Consider the following 12,330-nt stretch of genomic DNA (forward strand, 5'->3'; position numbering starts at 1 on the left):
CATTACGTGTGAGCGTGTATATATATATATGTAAACTAATAAAGAAAGAAGTACATAAATCCATGAGTTTATGATAATAGAAGGAGGATTTAGATTTAGATAATATATAAATATAAATGCACCTAAGAATTGAGTTCTCTCAATTTGTTTTTTATTTTGATTTCAAAACATTACGTGTGAGGTGTTTACATATATAAACTAATAAATAAAGAAATACATAAATTCATGATTATTATGGTAATATAAAGAGGAGTTAGATTTAGATAACATACAAATAACATATTTGCTCCTTGTCAGTCGATTGATATATTGCTTATCCATCAATCGACGCTCTTGAACGTGTGTTTAACGATCAACGGGAGGACGCCTCATATCTTAATAGGTCATCTGGTTCCGCGCGATAACTATTTTTCATGCCCGTTTACTGTGTCACAAGTCACCCGGGCCCCGGCCACTCCCTGTCCAGTCCCGTTCTTCTCTTCTCATTTGTCCTCGCCATTTCCCTCAGCGAGCGTGGCTCCCGGGTCCTTCCGCTGCTGCCGCCCGCCGCCGTGCCGATTTCCTCTGCTCCGAGCGTTCCTCCCTGCCTCCGTCCCCCATCCAGGTACTCGACAGCTCAGGCTCTTTTGATCCACTCTCCTTTTCCACCTCCCTTGACAGCGACTGCACAATCGCTTGGAGGCAATTCATTTGTCTTCTAGGGTTTGGTTATGTTAGGGTGTCCATGATGGCGACGGTGAGGAGGTGGCGTTAGCTAGGCCCTCTGACATTTCCCCGTCGCAGCAATGTCTGCTCCAACGCCCTGCGGCATCTGTGGGGATAGAGGTCAGATCCCTGGCCTATTTGTGCCACATTTGCTCGAGTCTAGTTCATTTGTGGGTCAGTTAGATTCAATTTTATAATGTGCTTAGGTTTCATTTGGGGATTTTCATCTACTAGTGTACCATTTTATGCCTGGGGTGAGCTATCTAGCTGTTCTCAGGTTGAAGAAAGTATGTAGAATGATTTATGTCTTGAATCAAACTTACTATTTATTTTGTATCAATTTTTACACCGCTAGCACTTTTGCAATTTTATCACATTTATGTGTTTTGTTGCAGGCAACTGTAACATTTATCAGCAAATTATTGAAAATTTTTGCAGCAAATCTGGTCTGGAAGCACAACAATGAATCTCAACTTATGTGCTATCATCATTGATGCCGCCTATGTGTTGTGATTTGCCAAAAGTATTGGCTATCTGATCGATGCGCTAACATGTGTGTGGTGTTGTTGCAGGCGACAAGCTCCCGTTGAACTCGCTCCCTTACAGGGAGATCAAGAATGGCGTGCTCTGGGGGTTTAGGGGCAAGGTATGTTTGCTCCATTGATTTGTCCTGCAGTTTTGGTTAGAACAACCATGTGTTGAGTTATGTGCTTTGTTAATCTGGAAAACTCTGAAAGTCTGAATTATTTGATCCTGCAGTGGTTCACTTTGTGTGGAAAGCAAATTGGCCATGTATAGTGGGTGTGTTATGTGTGCTGTGCTCCTTTTTTGACTCCCATGGGGAGAGCTAATCCACCAAACAGACTGAATGTTTTATGCTTTCGCTAATTGGGTAAATTTGGGTAATTCTTTTAGCTTGCAAAAAATTAGTTATTTACTACATAGGTTTATTGATAGGCTGTGAAATAACCTAGACTTTTTTAAAATTCTCACATACCAGTGCTCCACAAGACTACATACACAAAGTAGGTTCCTAAGGTGACCCTGAAAATAAATGGCATACACAAACAACATTATATTGTTAGTCTGAAGGTCGTGATTTTGATTTCGATATTTGCATTGTTTCCCTTTGTTTATTTATCTTGAAGTTAAAAATATGCATTTGTGTTGAATAATTCGACCTAAAGTATATTCTAGGTCGTGATTTAGCTTCTAATTTGTTTGGAGGTTCTTCCTTGTGTCTGGTGCTGCTGTTTTGGCTTTTTGAAGTTGGAGGCGAACGAGCACTGAGAATCCGTGGTCATCTCTCTGTTCACCTCTTTTTTTGCACTCATTGCTCTTGTACAACTGTTGTGGTGTGTTTCTCAGAACCATTCATATATTCTCTGTTGGTGGGTCTTTTGAGTTGGGAGACCAATGATCACCAAGGCTGGCCACTAATGTGGCGATCTCTATGTTGTCTTCTCCAACATGGTGTTCTTGATCTTTAATCACCATCTGTTTTTGTTGATGCCTCTTTTTTGCCCTTTGTGTTCCTGATGTCTTGTCACCTGTTTTCCTACCACTTTATTTCTTTTTTCAGTCTGTACTAACTTGGATATTTGAGATAATCTAAATTGATCTGTAACGAGCTGTCAATGTGCATGTATTATTTGCTATTATCTTACCATTTGCTAATTGTCCTTGTCCTGTCCAGATCTGACAGCACATGCCTACTTCAGGCACCTCAAATTATCATTGCTCTAAACTTTTTTACATGTCGTGCAGCTGGACATGTGCACATGTTCTGTTCAATATGGTAGGGTGTATCAACCTGAAAAAATGCATACTTTTTTTTCTAAAAATTTCAGGATATGTTCCACAATGTGTAGCTGATTAGCTAGTAATATTACCATACCCTTGTAAATATACTATTCACCCCCTCAAATTACATCCCACTACATGTGTCGCTTTTCCTCTTATTTCTGCAGAGCAGGTGCTTTTCTTTTTCTATGTCCTCGATTTGTCTGCAAAAATAATATATGATACGTGCTGCTCTTTTCATGGTGTCTTGGGGCTCCACCTCCAGGCTAGATAAATTCTGAATGTTGTAGCCTGCGAGCATTGTGGCACCCTCCAGCTGCTTAATGTGTTTTTTTTGTTTTTTCTTGTCAATATGAGTGGAAAATCTTTTATGTTGTATATATTTCTTTGATAGTTTCAATATGAGCGGCACCCTCCAGCTGCTTAAACTTTGATTCTGATGGAAGTTATACATAATTATGAGAACTTTTTTCAATGTTACATCGTTATATAACTTTTTCCAACCCTTTTTCTGTATTTCATTAATAGTTTCAATTAAAAGTTTTCTTTTTTGATAGTTTAATATTGTCCCTCATTGTATCTTCTTTAATTTGTTGAGACGAGATCATAGCACCATGCTTTTTATTTTATGAAACAGTAAATATTAATGTTGTATGGAAAATTACTATGTATTTTTGAGATGAGATCATAGAGCCATGTTATTTGCTTAATAAAATATGAGCATAGTATGGATGAGAATCTTATATGGGCAGTAAGGCCATTAGCTGATTTGTAAAATTTTGGCACCGTCAATAGTTGTATGCGCCGTTCTAGGGGTTTTGTGGCTTATTTTGGAATCTTTTTTTCTTATTAATCATGTGGTGGGAAGTGCTGGTTCAGAATGCTACAGAATGGTGTCTTAGATGGGATGCTGAAGAATGGTCATGAGCCCACTCCTGAAAATGTAAGAAAATATTACATGTAACTTTCTAATTGTCACATGTAACCTTTTTGTTTTCGTATTGTAACTTAGTTTCAGGGAAAAATCTTGCCTATAACTTTATCTTTAGAATTTTTTTTTTTGGGAATGGGCATGAGCCCACTCTTGGAAATGTAAGAAAATCTTACATGTACTTTGTAACTTTCTAACGGTTAGATGTAACTTTTTTTTTGGACTGTAACTTTAGTTTCAGGGAAAAATCTTGCATATAACTTTTTTTAGTAGTTAGGATTTTTGTTTATGTGGTTGGAAAGAAACAAAACACAGAAGGATGTTACTGGGCTGAAGTGCCGGTTGCTAGGCAGTGAACATTAACAACCGTCTTAACTGGTCCCGGACCCAAACGGGTCTGCTGCTTGAAGCTGGCTGTCAGCCTGGTGTTGTGGGAAGATCTAGTTAGCTTATGCCTGTTCGCATATGCTAGGTAGTGGGGAAGAGAGGGAGATATAGTGATCCATTCATTGGGACTTTTCTTCTTCACATGAACCTGAATTTCTGAATTTTCAGCATATTCCAGAGGAACTCCAGATAACACATCCATCACATTACCTCACTATTGCCCTTCCTTCGAGCGCTGCTGAAGTGGTGAGCATATGGTATTTGCACCCATTGGATGTCGTTCCAACCTGAATTGATCTCGGACCCAACGTCATCTTACTCGCTAGTACTAAGAACCAGTGAAACTGAAAGAAACCTTAGTTCTTAAAAGAAACATATTTTAAAGCGCTGGTGTTGATGCTGCAGGCAACGCAAAAGTAAAGTCTACTAGAGACTAGAGCCGCAGTTAAGTTTCCTGTACAATCCTACAAGGTTACAACATCATCTCGCTGTCAGTCGCAGTCATCACTGTCAATTCGTGCGATTCGTGGATCAGATAAGAGATCTGCTTTATATATACACTATAAATGTATAGAGTACTGCTAGTATGTCTTGCTCTTGAATTTTCCCAACTTTTCCAAGACCAATGAGAGCCAGGGAAATGGAATTTCAATTCAGAACCTTTTTGCCAGCCATCGTTCTTACTGATCTCCACATGTATGGCAAACGACGGGTATATGATGCAATGAGCGCTCCTGAAGCTCTCGGTGTATTTCTGCCACAATCTACAGAGGCCTGCCGTTGCAGTTGCACTGACATTAGCTCTGAATGATCGAAGCAAATTTTGGATCCTCTGTTCATGCAGCACTCTTAATGCATCACTCCCCAATCTATAGATGCCTGAGTTGTTTAATTCCAAGCTATGCTAGGACTCTTCAGTTTCTCAGGCATACATAATCCAATAAATATAAAATTTTACTACAACTCAAGCATATAATGATTAGCCCACCATAAAAATTTCACCATAATTGGACCATATAAATTACATAAGTATATATCTAAAAGTACAATAAATTTTTTTAATAAATTATATCATATCATATGTTCACTGCATAGATATACTTATATTTTTCTCTTGGCTGAATCTTTGAAAAATCATAGTAAAAAATTATAAAAGAAAATAAGAAAAACCACTAAGAGAAAACCGCCAAGGAGACCACGTGTCCAGTATCGCGAGTCCGAAAAGTCCAGACGGAGAGTTTCGTTGTTTAATGAGGAAATGCGGGCTCCTTCCAAAGTCAAGGACTTTTTCCGTAATACAAGTAGTTTGATGGGCCATCGGATAATAGGTAGCAGGCTGCTCCTTCCAACGCCGAGCAGCAGAGCCCAGTTCACCAATCGCGGATTCGGCGCGGGTAGCGACCTCTTCTTCCCAGCTCGCATATCTTCGTCCTCTCTCTCAAAAAAACAACAACAGATATCTCCACGACTCCACCCAGTCCAGCAGTCCTCACACCACCGGCAACCATGCTGATTTCTCCGAGACTCGCAGCACCGGCCGCCTCTCGCGGCTCCCCCTCCTCCTCTCTCACCACCACCTCGCCCTCACGTCTCGGAATCCATGGCCGCAGCCGGAGCGGCCTCTACGTACCGGCCGACACGGCTTCTCGCCACCACCGCGACCGTGAGCGCCCGGCGCTCCACTTCGCAAGTCCCGTCGTCTCCACCTCTGCCACTAGCACCAGCTCGTCGGGGCCCATCGATCGCCAATTCGACAGCGACGAGCTCAGGAGGCTGTGCCGAGGACCCAACCCGGAGGCCGCCGTTAAATTGCTCGACCAAATGCTCCGACGAGGCGAAGCCGAGCTCGAGCCGGACGAGCAAGCCGCGCTCCTCCAGTCCTGCGCCGACGCGCGTTCGCTAGCCGTGCTAAGGCGAGCGCACCGCCTGCTCGCTTCCAGTCCCTCGTCTGCGATCCCCGCGTCCATCCTGCACGGGATTGCAACGCAGTACCTCAAGCTCGGCGCCCGCGGCGACGCCCGGCGCGTCCTCGAGGGGCCGGCGCCGCCTCCGCGGAGGGGGAAGGCGGGCGAAGATGCGGCGGCGCAGGCGAAGCGGCGGGAGGCGTACGAGAAGGTGCGGGAGCTGCACGAGCAGATCCGCGCGGCGGGGTACGTGCCGGACACGCGCCACGTGCTGCACGACATCGACGAGGGCGCCAAGGCCCGCGCGCTCATGTACCACAGCGAGCGCCTGGCCATCGCGTTCGGGCTGGTGAGCACGCCGCCGGGTACGCCGCTCCGGGTCATAAAGAACCTGCGCATCTGCGGGGACTGCCACAACGCCGTCAAGCTCATCGCCAAGGTCACCGGCCGCGAGATCGTCGTCAGGGACAACAAGCGATTCCATCATTTCAAGGACGGCGTCTGCTCCTGCGGAGACTTCTGGTGAGGATCAGGAGCCTTGTCAGCAACTTAATTGATCACACGAATTCCTCAAACTCTTGACCAAGTTGTAAATTGTAGCACTTGTTAGTGACGAGAGTTGGATGAAACAATTTGTTTGCCCAGTCTGAGCGATTGCTAACACGCAATTCAACTGTAGAACTTGGAAAAAAAAGACACCATGCTAGGCAAGGGAAAATCTGAATTTTTCACAAATCGAAACAAAGAATCAAGAGAACAGAACAATGAAGTCTCCAAGCTCTACGATGTGCGGCGGCGAGAGCTCATGGGCTCTGCTCAATGCGTGGCCGGCGAGGCCGTGCCACCACCGTCCGCTGCTGCGACTGGCAGACCTGCGCCGGGAATTTGCACCCGAACCGCTTGGTCACCTCGAGCCCCACCTCCCATCCGCCGCTGCCGCCGCAGACGGTGTTCCCCTATCTGCCGCTGCCCCGCCTCGCCGGTCCATCTTCTCGATGGCTTTCCTCATGCTCGTGCACTCGCGCTCTAGCTCCTGCACGCGGTTCCGCATGCTGTCCATGTCCAGCCGCAGCATCTGGTTGCCCCGTGTGGCCACGCGCCACGTCCCGCCACCGTCGCTGTCGCCGCCTTCCTCCCCCGAGCCCGCCGCCCCGCCTTCGTTCGCCATGATTGTCCGCGCGATGGCCCTACGGAGCTGGAGCTGCTCGAAGAAGAGCACCTGCACGACCGTCCGCAGCGGCAGCCGTTCATTCTGCGCCGCGTGCGTGCACGCCTCCAGTGTCAGCTTGCGCCCGTCCACCACGCCGCTCACCTTCTCCTTCTCTTCTTCGCTCAGCCCGGGATGAGCCTGCACAGAGAGCAGCCAAACAAGCACTCATCAGCACCGGCATTGTTTCTCAAGCTTGCAAACGACAAGATCACGAGAGCTCGCTGCTCCCTCACCTTGAGGTAGATGTCGACAGCCCGGTAAAGGCCATCGTCGTACACGCGGGCGCCGTCCGGCAACGCCCAGGCGAGGTCGCAGAACTTGTCCGGCTTCAGGAAATTTATTTTCTTGAAGGCACTAACAAGAATCAACTCTTGAAAATTTAGGAACAGGGGAGCTTGCTGAAGGAAATGTGACCTGTGAAAACAAGAAGCTGGTAACAGTAGACAGTATGGAAGTAGATGTCGATGATAACAAAGGGTGTTTTCGTTTCCTGGGGTCTAAAGTTTAGAGGGGTCACATCAAAGAGAATCTTATCATTTATAAGTATTAAATAAAGTCTAATTATAAAACTAATTGCAGAACCCCAGTGCTAATTCGCGAGACGAATCTAATGAGGTATATTAGTCCATGATTAGCGGATGATTACTGTAGCATCACTGTTGCAAATTATGGATTAATTAGGCTCATTAAATTTGTCTCGCGAATTAGCACCCAGCTGTGCAAAAAATTTTATAAACAGATTTTATTTAATACTTTTAAATAGCAAGATTCTCTTTGATGTGATGGGTCTAAAATTTAGAGGGCTAGAACCGAACAGGCCCAAAGTCAAGGAGGCAACCATTCCCGTGGCGGCTGAAGTGACACCGCCACCAGTACCAACAAAGAACAGTGCATCGAGTGTGGCGGCTGAAGTTACACCGCCACCAGTACCGACAAAGAACAGCGCATCGAGTAAGCCTGCTAAGAGGCGAATTACTCCTATCGCAATCAACTAAGTAGAGGAAGCAGTTAGGATTATGATGTGTTATGTAGTGATGACAAGTACTCGGTGTTATGTTTAGGCTACCCTGTAAAGTCGTTTGTGCTGTTCACCTTCTGGCCTAGTCCCATAGATTGTCTTACACAGTTGGGAAGAATGTGAACAGAAAGGCTATGTGTATGATCACACTTTGTTATGATGCAACATGCAGCCACTAACTGTCATCTTACAGTGAAATTTCTGTGGAAATTGTTTCATACAAACTGCTCATATACAAATACTGGCATATAATTACACATTGAATCCAATCAGATAGGTCTGTGATGCCCTTATTTCATTTCACATCAAAGAACATAGAATCTTATCAAAATACTCAAATGCATGCAAGGGTGGTATGTGTATGTGTATGTGTGTATGGGTATGGTAATTGCCCCAAGTTGAAGGGCCTTCATTCACTGTAGGCAGATACTATATTGATATGGCATCATATCATCTTAGGACTTGGTTATGCGTGCCTTGGATTTCTCAAACTCTTCTTTGTTCTCGCCGGCCTCTTCAAATCTGATATCTAAGGACCTCAATCTTTTCGCCGTGCGGCCCAGGTATGATCTTCTCGTCGACATGCTTGTGCTTTGTGACATTGATGAGCTCAGTCTTCTTATCTTCTCTGCTCTCATGTTTCTTGTGCCAGGTCCAAGGGAGGTGGTGATGTGCCGTCTTCCCAGCTGCTGCAGTGCTCGAGGACTCGCCAATGGCTTCCTGCTTCTTGACTGCCTCTTGGAACTTGACGTCTTCGTCTACTGTGAGCCTGACGACGTTGGCACCCCCAGGACCTGGCATGGTATCCTTGTGGACGTGGACGTGGTCGCTGAAGTTGAGCACCTCAGCCTTGGTCTCTGTCTTTCTCCCCCTCTTGTGCCAGCAGAGGAGCGCGGCGAGGCATGCCAGCAGCAGCAGGCTGCCCAGTGAGACGAACACCACGATGATGACAATGTGGTGAGGAGGGCTAGGCGGAGGCAGCAGGGGCGTCGGCGGAGGTGGCACGAACGGGTGAGGCGGTGGTGGCGCTTGTGGCCGAGGAGTTGGTGGTGGCGGTGGGCGAATAGGCGGTGACGATGGCGGTGGGGCTTGGCGTGGCGGAGGTGGGGGCAGAGTGGTGGGCGGAGGAGCACGACGTGGTGGTGGTGGTGGCAATGTGGGCGGCGGGGGAGCACGGCGTGGTGGTGGTGGAGCGCGTCGTGGCGGCGGAGGCTGAGGAGGCGGCGGAGCACACTGTGGCGGTGGTGGGGCTCGCATCGGTGGTGGGAAGCGCTGTGGTGGTGGCGGGGCTTGTGGCCGCGGCTAGGGCTGCGGCGGTGGCCTTGGAAGGTAAGGGTTTGGAGGGAAGTAGGGGAAGCCCAGTCCTGGAGGGTTTGGGTTGAACGCCATTGCTGCTGGTTCAGAGCAGGACTGGTTCAGAGGAAAGCTGGGAGCTGGGCGCAACTGTGCTGCTGTAGTGAGGCGAGGTGAGTGAGCTGTGGTGGTGATCATGGAGCACATATTTATATATCCAATGGCTTTTTGGAGGGAAGAGCGTTAAGGTTTGAGTTGCAAGTGACTTGGCTCCTCTGCTACGGTTTCGGCTGGGTTTGCATCGCTTCTAAACAGTGCGTCCCTTGGCACCCAAAGAAGCCCATGTAGCTGGCTCTGGCTGCCCCCAATCTATATCTATATGAACGAGACACTGACACCTAGTAGCCAGTCTCCATCTGCCTTTTGGACTTCATGATTTTACAGCACTGCTAGCGAGTTCCTTGATTCTCAATGAAACATATGGTCTATGTTTGGAATGTCGTCGCATGTGGATCACCACACTGATCGACACACGCATAATCTTGTGGCCTCAGCAATGCAAATATGCAATGCATGGTGGTGTTTCTTGTGCAGCTTGTGCTTCAGTTTCTGCAATGCTTTTGAGTGAAGCACACAGGTGGCCTGGCCTCTGCTTCGCCCTAGGCTTGAGGATCGAAGAGGATGGCGACGGCCATGCCTTTCGGCCGGTCGCGCATGGAGACGCGCGGTGCCGAGGACAAGGGAAGGGAAGGCGTGCTGACATTCATTCTGTGGATGGCTTGCTACCATCCTGGGGCCCAGTTTAAGCAAATGGCACCTGCTTGAGTTTGTTCTAAGGTACAGATACATACATTCCATCACCGTCTAGTCTTGCTACCATATGTCCATATTATTCAAGATAAGTGCACCAGCTGGCGAAGTCTTGGCAAATCTCGCACCAATTTTATATTTCATTGGTTCATCATCATCATATCTACCAGCAGAAAATGTCAATTTAATTCTACACAGAAAAATACATAGCGCTATAAACGAACGAAAACGGCGACATGGTGCATTGTGTGATGGTTATAGTTAAAGCCAAACAGACCATTCTGGGGCCCAGATAAAATTTGGGGCGATTAATTGTACTGGGCCACCATGATATTCTAAGCCCACGGTGCAAAGGCCTCAGACATCAAACTCTACAAGTAATTCTCCAAAAAAAAATCCAACTCTACAAGTGATCTGGTAGACTGACAGATTATAATTAGACAACAAGTGATCTAGTAGACTGACAGATTATAATTAGAGAACGAGAAGAGAAACACTAGGATCAGGCATACATGCGTCCACGCCATCGGCATCCAATTTAGTGCCTGTATGATAGCATCCGAGGGCTTGCTAGCTCTCGACGATCCTGCTAAGTTCGTGTTTGGATGTATCCAACTGCAATTCCAAAACATTCTAAAATCCCTCCTTACGAGCTTGCAATTTCAATCCACGCATCAACTAAAACATAGCAACGCTGTTCATTCACACTGTTGATTATCGACACACTGAATTAATTAAAATAGCAACGCATTAACAGTTGAGTGACCACATAGAAAAGCAACACACATCAACTAGCACCGGATCCACGAAAAACACAGTTTGAGATTAGACCAAACTAAAACATAGAAGCAGAAGTCTCTTCTCATGATTTTAGCCTTTCAGCTACCTGTGATGCAGTCACCACCAAACTTAAACATAGAAGCATAAGTCACCACCTGAATTGAAAAATGAAGTCCTGGCTGCAGGGCACACATGCATCTACGCCATGGGCACACGGTCCACCAGATACAGAGCAAAGTCACATCGTAGCTAGCCAGTTCGAGTCATATCAAGGAATATAAGCTGGCAGCATTATGCATTTTAAAACGCCTAGACTTCCAAACTTCATTTGGCTGTGTGCATCTTATCTTTCAGACACAAGCCAAATATGTTTCTCGATTATACAGAAAAGCATTCAAAATCCCATCAATTCTGTAGTTTTTGAGTCTTCAAACTTGTGAAATATCCCATCAATTCTGTAGTTTTTGAGTCTTCAAACTTGTGAAATATCTTATCTTAATAGCAAAGGTTAAGTACAGAATGATCCCAAAGAGAGAGAAAAAACTCTGTAAAGATAAGCTTTTTAGGAGGATCGGTTTGCTTTTGATCTTAGAAACAAAATTCTGCAGTTGTGAGGCATTTCTATGTAGGATTAAGCACCTCCCCACACACTAAGCTTTCTGTATAACTTCTTAAGCTTACAAACTAAAAAAATGTCAGAAGTGATGCATGCATTCCTCGTTGTCGTTGCAAACTGAACAGTATGATGAAAACATAAATGGATTCCCAGAATCATAGTTGAGATTACACATTTAAAACATAGGAAAGCAACACACCAATAATACCTGAGTTTAAACATATTGTTCATTCAAACTAGAGATTACACACTAAATTAAAAAAAGAGCAACGCATTAACAACTGAGTGACCACATAGAAAAGCTAGCAACACACATGATCCACGAAGAACACAGTTTGAGATTACACCAAACTAAGACATAGAAGCAGAAGTCACACCTGAATGAAAACATAAGAACTCTTCTCATGACTCTAGCATTTCACAGCCAAAATGCCACTGGATCCATACAGACGGAACCGATTTTTGCTTCATGAGGCAGGCTGTACCAACGACTCTGACCCTTGCAGCTTTTAAGCTTCAAACAGTCTCCTTTCGGGTCATAACTGAGGTTGAAGGTCCTAAGATGATACATACAGCGGCCGCCTTGGGGCCCACCTCCCACAAAATCTGACATATCATCCACATCCTCGTCCAGCGGCTCATTGAGCTCAACACATGACTCCATGAGGTCCTGACCAGTAATTCTGTTATCACTAGATACACACTCCACAAGGCAGAATTTCCCCTGGCCCATGTGCACAAGGGTGGCACTTACATGCTGCCTCTCAGTGTACACCTTCTCCTTGGTGCGCTTGACATCAGGGGAAGTGCCGGTGGTGGTGGCAGCCATGGTGCTGCAGTAGAGGTACCCATCTTTGGAGAGACCGACAAAAC

At 46.0% G+C, this 12,330-nt stretch overlaps 2 protein-coding genes, 1 long non-coding RNA gene and 1 pseudogene across 5 annotated transcripts; 2 read left to right on the forward strand and 2 right to left on the reverse strand.

The window, feature by feature from the left end:
- The first annotated feature begins 415 nt into the window (after nt 1-415).
- Nucleotides 416-3,696, forward strand: LOC112872687. Of its 3 annotated transcripts, none has more exons than XR_003224723.1 (4): nt 416-604; nt 702-825; nt 1,278-1,351; nt 1,465-3,694. It is a non-coding gene; the product is annotated as an uncharacterized LOC112872687 (long non-coding RNA). The 3 variants fall into 3 exon arrangements; XR_003224724.1 differs by having other exon boundaries at nt 417-604; nt 3,377-3,696; XR_003224722.1 differs by having other exon boundaries at nt 421-604; nt 1,278-3,694.
- Nucleotides 3,697-5,180: 1,484 nt separating this feature from the next.
- Nucleotides 5,181-6,408, forward strand: LOC112875886 (pentatricopeptide repeat-containing protein At2g22070-like). The gene has a single exon (XM_025939888.1). The coding sequence runs from the start codon at nt 5,333-5,335 to the stop codon at nt 6,254-6,256; it is 924 nt and encodes a 307-aa protein (XP_025795673.1). The 5' UTR covers nt 5,181-5,332; the 3' UTR covers nt 6,257-6,408.
- On the reverse strand, nt 6,317-7,267 carry LOC112875887 (BTB/POZ domain-containing protein At3g50840-like). The gene is given in 3 exon segments (XM_025939890.1): nt 6,317-6,640; nt 6,643-7,078; nt 7,174-7,267. Coding segments are annotated over 2 exon segments (363 nt in total). The 5' UTR covers nt 6,899-7,078; nt 7,174-7,267; the 3' UTR covers nt 6,317-6,533.
- A 1,146-nt stretch (nt 7,268-8,413) lies between these two features.
- On the reverse strand, nt 8,414-9,576 carry LOC112873577 (annotated as a pseudogene).
- Between the last annotated feature and the right edge of the window lie 2,754 nt (nt 9,577-12,330).

The sequence above is a fragment of the Panicum hallii genome, chromosome 9, assembly GCF_002211085.1.
Source record: "Panicum hallii strain FIL2 chromosome 9, PHallii_v3.1, whole genome shotgun sequence".
Classification (NCBI taxonomy): Eukaryota; Viridiplantae; Streptophyta; class Magnoliopsida; order Poales; family Poaceae; genus Panicum; species Panicum hallii.

Excerpts from the sequence above, each read along its gene's own strand:
- LOC112875886 (XM_025939888.1), top strand. The coding sequence starts at position 5,333 with ATGCTGATTTCTCCGAGACTCGCAGCACCGGCCGCCTCTCGCGGCTCC.